The sequence below is a fragment of the Gigantopelta aegis genome, chromosome 12 (assembly GCF_016097555.1).
Source record: "Gigantopelta aegis isolate Gae_Host chromosome 12, Gae_host_genome, whole genome shotgun sequence".
Lineage (NCBI taxonomy): Eukaryota > Metazoa > Mollusca > Gastropoda > Neomphalida > Peltospiridae > Gigantopelta > Gigantopelta aegis.
This window is the reverse complement of record NC_054710.1, coordinates 12,241,711-12,251,677: the sequence shown is the minus strand read 5'-3', so window position 1 is coordinate 12,251,677 and position 9,967 is coordinate 12,241,711. Positions and strand designations below refer to the sequence as shown.

At 34.0% G+C, this 9,967-nt stretch overlaps 1 protein-coding gene across 1 annotated transcript; it reads left to right on the top strand.

The window, feature by feature from the left end:
* The first annotated feature begins 534 nt into the window (after positions 1-534).
* Positions 535-9,949, top strand: LOC121386876 (pregnancy-specific beta-1-glycoprotein 3-like). The gene is made up of 5 exons (XM_041517910.1): positions 535-915; positions 4,579-4,905; positions 6,916-7,176; positions 7,884-8,144; positions 9,816-9,949. Exons 1-5 carry the CDS (start codon positions 858-860, stop codon positions 9,947-9,949), a joined length of 1,041 nt encoding a protein of 346 aa, XP_041373844.1. The 5' UTR covers positions 535-857.
* The last annotated feature ends 18 nt before the right edge of the window (positions 9,950-9,967 follow it).

Sequence of the window (9,967 nt, the reverse complement as noted above, 5' to 3'; positions counted from 1 at the left end):
TGTGAGGTGGCGCGTATAAACGATCCTTTACTGATAATCAGAACGAGTTGCCCATGTAGTGGCAGTCATAAGCGTACCACACGTGATGGGGCTGGGGGCAATTGTCCCCCTAGTGCTGGAACAAATTCTCAATTCCGGGTAAAACAATAGAGATATTCAGCAAAATGTTCTAACCTGATACCTTTTTTGCCATGTATTTTTTCATCATTCTACCCGCTAATTTAATTGTAATCCATTTAAATATGCATAGTTATTTGTTTACATCCCTATAGCTATTTGGCAGTAATACTAATATGAATAAATGTTGTTATCCAGAATGGGGTATTTTCGATTAATTCGGGCAAAAACCAGTCTGAAAAATGGGAACCTAAACGCCTATGGCAGAAATGGCGGGTTACATCTCTAATGGTCTTTAATCCTATGTTCAACCCCATATAATCGAAATAAAAATGTGTTGAGTGCATTATTAAGTAACACTCTTTTTTTCTTTCTATATAACCGTATTTCTTTCTTTCGTTTCCATGTTAGTGTTGGAATGGAGAGGGAGCGACTTGTCCTGACTGAAAAATAACTTTATGCTTGTTCAGTGGGAAAAAAACACACAAGTTAAGGAGAAGATGTTTCATGAATTTTTCTAAATTGAAAACCATTACAACCTCCACCACACATTGATTTATACTCCAGACTCGTAAATCTATATGTTGAAGTACATGAAAGAAAACTGATAAGAATATAGGTCACTGGTTATGACATTCAACAACCAAGAAGTAAATGAAAACTAGATCGATGGTGGCAAGTTATATCTATGATTTCATAAAAGAAGAAAACAACAGAAGTCTATTTTATTTACAACAAACATGCGTCATACTATAGTTTTGTGGATGTACCTCTTAATTTTGACACCAAGTATATCAGGTAAGTAATTTCATATTTAACACAGCAACATAAATCTACGTCTATATATTTACTGCTACCCAAATAGACAGTGGAATGCACTTTCTAAGTGTACGACGGTACACCACAGTCTTGTGGAAGTAAAGTTTGTAAAGTTTGTTTTATTTAACGACACAACTAGAGCACATTGATTTTTTTTTATCTTATCATCGGCTATTGGACGTCAAATATATGGTCATTCTGAACTGTTTTTTAGAAGAAACCCGCTGTCGCCACATAGGCTACTCTTTTATGATAGGGTGTCAAACTAAGGTAAATACAAGCATGAACTGATGAATAATATCAGTATAAAAATTCAACAGTTAAATTAAAACACGGTGTAAAAAACTGTAAATACAAATATCACTGACAATTAAAATTAAAATTTAGAATAAAATTCAGTGTCACGAAGAAATTGCAACAAACATCACATTTTTTCTACCAAATATTTTCCAACAGATGGTTGCACTGCACCAGACTGAACCGGCCTCGGTGGCGTCGTGGTTAGGCCATCGGTCTACAGGCTGGTAGGTACTGGGTTCGGATGACAGTCGAGGCATGGGATTTTTAATCCTGATACCGACTCCAAACCCTGAGTGAGTGCTCCGCAAGGCTCAGTGGGTAGGTGTAAACCACTTGCACCGACCAGTGATCCATAACTGGTTCAACAAAGGCCATGGTTTGTGCTATCCTGCCTGAGGGAAGCACAAATAAAAGATCCCTTGCTGCCTGTCGTAAAAGAGTAGCCTCTGTGGCGATAGCGGGTTTCCTCTAAAACAACAGTGTCAGAATGACCATATGTTTGACGTCCAATAGCCGATGGTAAGATAAAAATCAATGTGCTCTAGTGGCGTCGTTAAATAAAAGAATCTTTACTTTTTTTTAATTGTAACGACAAGTTACATGCTACTACCACTATATAATATAATAATTTACAATAGAGCTATTTATCGATTCAGTAGATACATAACAAATTCACAGTTTTTTTTTTTTTACTAATTCTCTTGGCAGGATCGAAGTCATAAATGTTTGGCGTTCATATGAAATGGCCGCAGATGAAACAATGTAGTGGACGTAGTGAAACGATTGATTGAATGGATTTTTAAAGGGACATTCCTGAGTTTTCTGCATTTTAAGATGTTTCCGAAAAATAAAATATTTCTACGATTAAACTTACATATTAAATATATTTTCTTGTTTAGAATATCAGTGTCTGTATATTCAATGTCTTTCTGGTCGTCTTACTATTTGTAAGAAACCCAAACTGGATTGTGTCTTCAAATAATTTCGTACGTACGAAAAAACATATTTTAGAAAATAAAATGAAATTTAACCTAGTACAAATAGTAAAACGATCAGAAACACGTTTAATACAAAGTCACTAATATTTTATGCCAAATTTTTTATTTGATATGTAATTACAATAGTTGGAAAGTCTCTGTTAGTCGATAACATCTTAAAAATTGCAGCAAACTCAGGAATGTCCCTTTAACGACCCCCAGCACAAAAAACCCCACATTGGCCACTGTGTCAAAGGAAAGTACATGAATATGATTATCAAATAAATGTTATTATATAATTATGTAGTTCATAGTGTAAAGAGCTGTAGGGAAAGTACAATACAATACTACTAATAATAATAAATAAGATAAGTATATTTTAAAACTGTATAGAAATCAAAATGTTTTATAAAGTATTAAATTATTTCTAGGTGGAATTTAAAAGATTCTAAAACATTACACTCCACCAAAATGTGGCGCACATTCAGGTTACACAAACAGTGTTCACAATGGGGAAGAGGATCCTTCTTTAAAAAAAAATGAACGAGTCAAATGTGTGTGGCTCATGCGCTACGTCATCCTTCCTGCATTGCCTGTAGCAGGAATGCCATTAAGCACTGTTTAGCGACAACCCAGCGCAAAAATACACATCGACTATTAGTTGTATAAATATTATTACCACCACTATTGAAATTAAAAACATTAAAAAAAAACTATTTAGAAAAACTGCATAAAATACAGTGTCCAAACCCATCATTACCTAATAAAAGCACTTGTGGTCTGTTTTTTAAATTACGTATCTTCAAATTTCGGTGGGCCCTTTTGACTATGTCTCATTCCAGCCGGTGCACCATAATTGGTACAATAAAAGCTGTGGTATGTACTATCCTGTCTATGAGATCCTGCATATAAAAGATCCCTTGTTTCTAATCGAAAAGTAGAAAGAAAGAAATATTTTATTTAACGACGCACTCAACACATTTTGTTTACGATTATATGGCGTCAGATACATGGTGAAGGACCACACAGATTTTGAGAGGAAACCTGCTGTCGCCACTACATGGGCTACTCTTTCCGATTGGCAGCAAGGGATCTTTTATTTGGGCTTCCCACAGGCAGGATAGCACAAACCATGGCCTTTGTTGAAGCAGTTATGGATCACTGGTCGGTACAAGTGGTTTACACCTACCCATTGAGCCTTGCGGAGCACTTACTCAGGGTTTGGAGTCGGTATCTGGATTAAAAATCCCATGCCTCGACTGAGATCTGAACCCAGTACCTACCAACCTGTAGACCGATGGCCTAACCACTACGCCACTGAGGCCGGTCGAAAATAGTAGCCCATGTAGCTGCAGGAGCGGGTTTCCTCTCTTATTATCAGTGTGGTCCTTAACCATATGTCTGGCGTCATATAACCACAATCTGAAATGTGGGTGCATCATTAAGTGAACTATTTATTTATTTTATTTTATTTTTTTCCTTTCTTTTTTTTCTGTACTGCAATAACTTTATACATCAACTTACAAATGTGTGCTTTACAGTTGACTAAATGCCTCATGTGGAAATCTCCCCACTCGACCCTTATCTCTACCCGTGCCTCATAAATCTATATGTCAATCTCCCCACTCGACCCTTGTCCGTACCTGTGCCTCATAAATCTATATGTCCATGTACATAAAAGAGAGCTAAGTGCACCGTAGAAACAAAAATAGTAGATAAGTTACATTACGGTATACCGGCATCGTGGTTAAGCCATCGGACATAAGGATGGTAGGTATTGGGTTCGCCACCCAGTACCAGCTTCAACCCAGAGCGAGTTTTAATGACTCAATGGGCATGTGTAAGACCACTGTACCGACTTCTCTGTCACTAACCATTAACAATTAACCAGTTTGTTTTGTTTAATGACACCACTAGAGCACATTATGTAATCATCGGCAACAACTAACCACTAACTCACTGTCCTGGACAGAGAGCCCAGATAGCTGAGGTATGTACCCAGGACAGCGTGCTTGAAACTGAATTGGCTATAAACACACAAAAAAGCTGAAATAAAATAAAATGTTACAATATTTTCTTTTTGAGTTAACGGCATAGTGGAAAAGAAAATTTTAGAGACATAAAGCTATGTACTCACTGGGCCTAGAAACAATTACTAAATAACACAAGTTTGAATCAGTGGTTTAGGAAATTATTTTCAATAAGCAGAGTGTTCGGGACAAGACAGAAGGGAGACCTTTATATGAAATGACCCAATACAAAAGTCGAAGCCAATGTTAAAGGTGAAAAAGCTGGTATATAATTATATTTTATGCAAAACCAAAGTTTTATCGTATACCTGTATGTGATGATATATATTTTACAGGTGAAGCAAATACAGCTGTTAATTGCATGGATGGTGGATATACTGGACAACGTACAACGTTAACCTGTACAATAACTGGAACTATAGTCTCTGGAATCCGTTGGTGGCGACCAAATGGTGGATCACAACAGGCGGTGGTAATGTGTAACACAGCTAACACGATATGTGAACCGTCTGGAGGTATAACTGGTTACAGTGCTGTTATTGACTCACGCTGGCAGATTACTCTCACCATAGAGTCTTTCAACACTGCAGTAGATGCTGGAGAGTGGATTTGTCGTGATGGAGAAGCAGGTGTTCCTTCTACATGTACCAAGACTTTATTAAGTAAGTTTAATATTTTAATATATACTCTACAGGTGAAATAACAGGTACTATAATCACTGGAATCATTTGGATGCAAACAAACGGTGGATCACCACAGGAGGTGGTAATGTGTAACACAGCTAACACGATATGTCTTCCGTCTGGAGGTTTGACTGGTTACAGTGCTGTTATTGACTCACGGACACAAATTACTCTCACGGTAGAATCTTTCAATACTTATGTAGATGCTGGAGAGTGGATTTGTCGTGATGGATCACGTAGTATTCGGTCGACGTGCACAAAAACAGTATTGTGTACTTAACCCTTTTCTATGTCTTTTTGTATAATATAGGAATCAATGTTTTTCTCCATACATTGGCGCATATGGTCAGTAGGTTTTAAAACGTATTGATACAATACAGATATTTACCAAAATCATTATAATAAAATTAAATTTTGGCAAGTATACATCAGTGATTCTTTGCAAAAACATATGCAAAAAACCCATCCCAAAACCCTCAAAACAACCACACACAAACACCCCCCCAAAAAAAACCCCACCCCAACAACAACAACAAAACAAAACAAAAAACAACAACAACAACAACAACAAAAGTAAGCCTGCTTGCATGTTTTATAAATCCTATGTTGAATATTGGAACACTGTGAATTTGCTTTGTACGAATCAGATGTTTAATGTTATATAAGTATTTTACAATTTTAAATTGCTAGGATATGTAATTATTTTGAACATCAATATTATTAAAATGATTATTCAGGATTCATATGTGCATTTTAATTGAGGATTGTCTGTTATTTCTTTTACGTTCATCGGAGAAGCCATTTTTACAAAAGTTTGTAAATGATTTTTTGTATGTTTATAGCTCGATGAACGTAAAAGAAATAACAGACAATACTTATAATTAAATTTCAAACATACTTACGAATAATAACACTAATAGTTTATATTTTATTTTGAATTATTTTTTGGTTCATAAATAATAACGCTCCGTAAGACAAACTACCAATATAGTAACATCATCCTATATAAAAGTTATTTTTTCGTTCATAGAGAACTATACACTTTACGGCAATCTGATTGGTCCAGAGGTTCTTACTTTTTTCCGTTCATATCTCGATGAACCGAAAACATTTAAGCCACGCCCACTACCCCCCCCCACTACCCCCCCCCCCGACTACCACTACTTTTGTGTAACAAGCCGGATTATTCAGGCAACCATATTTAGATATTTTGAAGAAAACACACGTGAAATATACAAAAGCAATGTTAGACACGTTCCCTTCATTCACTTTTGTAGATAATAAACTAAACACAATGGGACAATTGGTTCCAATATAATTAAATGATTCGTAAAAATGCACAGAGCAGCTAGAGGAAATGGCGTCGTCTATCAAAATTACGTCATTTACCAAATGATGTCATTTTTTTTTAATAATACAAATATAGTGAATGAATGTTTGCATTCTTACGCAACATAAGTATCAATGAAGTTTACACAAACAATACTAGTGGCATATTTAAAGCTAAACAAATTAAATGCAGTTATGTATTGTTAAAGTAGGCCTATGCATATAAATTTAATTGTAAAATTTAACCACAATTATTTTTTGGTTCATGCAAGTATGAAACGAAAAAAAAAGACGACGCGCACACTTTTGTATGACCCCATCACGGCCAATTATCACATGAACAAACTCGCGTTGCCACGGCATTTCACGTGCATTGCATGCAGCATGATTGGGCATGTAGTGAACGCATTTCACACCATTTTGTGTGTTTCTGCTATTGTATGTGTAACGAAAACAAAACCAGGATTAAAACCCAGACAAAAGTACCAATCAATGGCTTCCTCTCATAAATTGTTATTTTAAGTCCAATAAATATATTTTTCATTAATCACAACAAAATATTGAAAAATATCTATTTTGCGTTTTCATTGTGTGTCAGTATATATATATATATATATATATATATATATATATATGTGTGTGTGTATATATATATTTTAGATGGTCCAGATTCTGTTACATTTATTCCACCACTACCTGGGTCTATAACAGAAGGACAGAGTCTGACTGTGACGTGTGCTGCTAGTTGTAATCCACCATGTTCCTATTCCTGGACTCTGGGAAATCAGCATATCTCATCAACCTCTCAGTTAACACTGACAAACATCAACAGGAGTCAGACAGGGAATGTGTACACGTGTAATGTGACCAACTCTCTTATACCGAAATCTAAAACTAAACAGTTCACGCTGACAGTATACTGTGAGTATGGCATTTTAACTGACCTTAATGTTGATCATACATGAAGCAACATGTACAACATTAAATTCATAGTAGATACTATGTCTGCAAGTATTATGATGATTATTATAAAACACGTGTAGTGTAAAATCTTAACAAGGACTTATTAGTGTCTACACCTCTAATTAAAAGTGTAATAAAGGTTAACATTTTATATTGTTGTTAAAAATAAATAAGACACTATCATCATAGACAAGATATCTGAGTAGTTATTGCATATTTATATCCTCAAATCCTTGAAAAGAAGTAACCATTTACTATGATTATTATATGGTTAGCTCCAACAATAGGATCATTACTATCATATTTGTTCTCGACTATCCCATTGCTATTCTATCTACTCTCTACCTTTTATTACTATATATTAAAACATATTAATTATGTTAAATATTTTATGCCATTGGACATTGTTATTGTTTTATATATATGATTATGAATATTGTCTGATGTCCATCTTGTTTAGGAGAGCACTTATATAGGCTCTGCCTGTTGTGCAATCCTTTTGATTCTTTTTTGATCAATAAAATATCTCAAAACAAAAACTATGATTATTCTGTTTCATATTTTCAGAAGTATTAATAGGACAAATATCGGCAGTAGTAATACATAAATCAATTAGAACATACATGTTTTAAAAATAGTTCACTATTCTTTTAATTTATATCTAGATGGTCCAGACAGTGTCCAGCTAAACTCGAGCTCTCCACTAACAATCCAGGAAGGTGACGAAGTAGCTGTGTCATGTGAACCAACTAACTGTTCTCCATCCTGTTCTTTCACGTGGAAGTTTAAATCTCAGATAAAGTCAACCAGTTCTATTATCTCCTTAAAAAACACACAGAGGTCAGCAGCTGGTGACTACACGTGTACTACGGTCAACACAAATACACGAAAATCAGCAGACAAGACCATTTCACTGGCTGTACAGTGTGAGTGAAATATCTTCTATCTCGTCAGTTTAAAAAAAAATGTATCATTATTATTATTATTATGTTTTGTTTTGTAAATTAGGTATATAACATTATGTGGGTAGAAATTCATATCTAGTGTGATACTTTGAATCAAAAACTTCCTCTTAATCCATTTTTGTCATTTTAAATAGCATATATAATTAATATAATTTGCATGCAATGTCAGTGTTTATATGGTAATATAAAAAATTGTGTATATACTTATATTTTATAATGTTTGTAATATATATCCCGTAATTAATTAAATCATTGTCATTTACTTGTAATAATTGTATTTTATTATGTTTGTAATATGTTTCTTCTGACTAATTAGATCATTATCACTTAGAGCTAACAGACAAAATCTTCTGTAATTAATTTAATCATTTAAGTTTAAAGGGACATTCCTGAGTTTGCTGCATTGTAAGATGTTTCCGACTAATAAAATATTTCTACGATTAAACTTGCATATTAAATATACTTTCTTGTCTAGACTGTCAGTGTCTGTATATTTAATGTGTGTCTGGTCGTTTTAATATTTGTAAGACGCCCAAAATGGATTTTGTCTTCAAATAATTTCGTACGTACGAAAAATTTGTTTCTTTTAGGAAATACAATGAAATTTAACCTAGTACAAATATTAGAACGATCAGAAACACGTTTAATATACAGCCACTAATATTTTATGCAGAAAAATATATTTGATATGTAATTACATTAGTTAAAAAGTATCTGTTAGTCGATAACATCTTAAAACTGCAGGAAACTCAGGAATGTCCCTTTAATAATGAATTACATGCAGCTTCTTTACTCCAGGTGTTTAATGGGAAGACAGCGTATTAATGAATGACTCATTGATTAAATCACAATCATCATATTTTTTGTTTTGCACAAACACTTAACAATATCAATAGCACATGCATTCTTGCTCAGCATCTATCCTTTGTTGTAAACTTACATGCTTTGGTCTACTGTATAGGCAAAGTCACACGATACGAGCGCATCGTACGAGAATAGTTTTGAGAACAGCCGTTTGTTACAAGACAACATTACTATTTAATTAGTTGCTATGCAACCAGCTATTCTCGTACAAGGCATTCGTATCGTGTGACGTCGCCTTTAGTTGATACTCTGCCTTGGTGTTTCTGTTCAGCGTCTAGTTATGTAAGTCTTAGAATAGATATTTAAGGTTCTTGGCGTCAGTGTGGATATGACTTAAATAACTAATTAAGATATAAAAAATATTACATACAATTTAAAAATAATATGATTAAATGTATCATCGTTTAGTCTGTTAATTAAATTACTGTATTTTAAAAATGAAGTTTTCAGTTCTTTTAGGATATGTTACATACAATTTAAAAATAATATGATTAAATGTATCATCGTGTAGTCTGTTAATTAAATTACTGTTTTATAAAACGTTTTTAATTCTTTTAGGCTGTTTTAGCTTTTTTGTTTTATATGTTGGTAATGGATTGTATGAGAACGTGAATAAAATGCGTATGTACGCTGATTGTACTTTAGCTCGTTTAGATTGTTTGAGGATTTTATAGATACATTTTGCAATGATATAACAAAAGTGTCATTTTCTCGTACCATTTTCACCATTTTGTTACAAACTTAATGCTTTTTTAATATATTTTACAGCAAACCGATCTTCAATCACTTTTGTGACCTTGAACTCGCAGTTAACAAAGGTTACGGTTGATGAACTGACTCCTATGACATGTGATGTTGACAGTAATCCAGGATATGACATCAAACTGTTGAACATCTCATAGACTCTGCATGAAGTGACA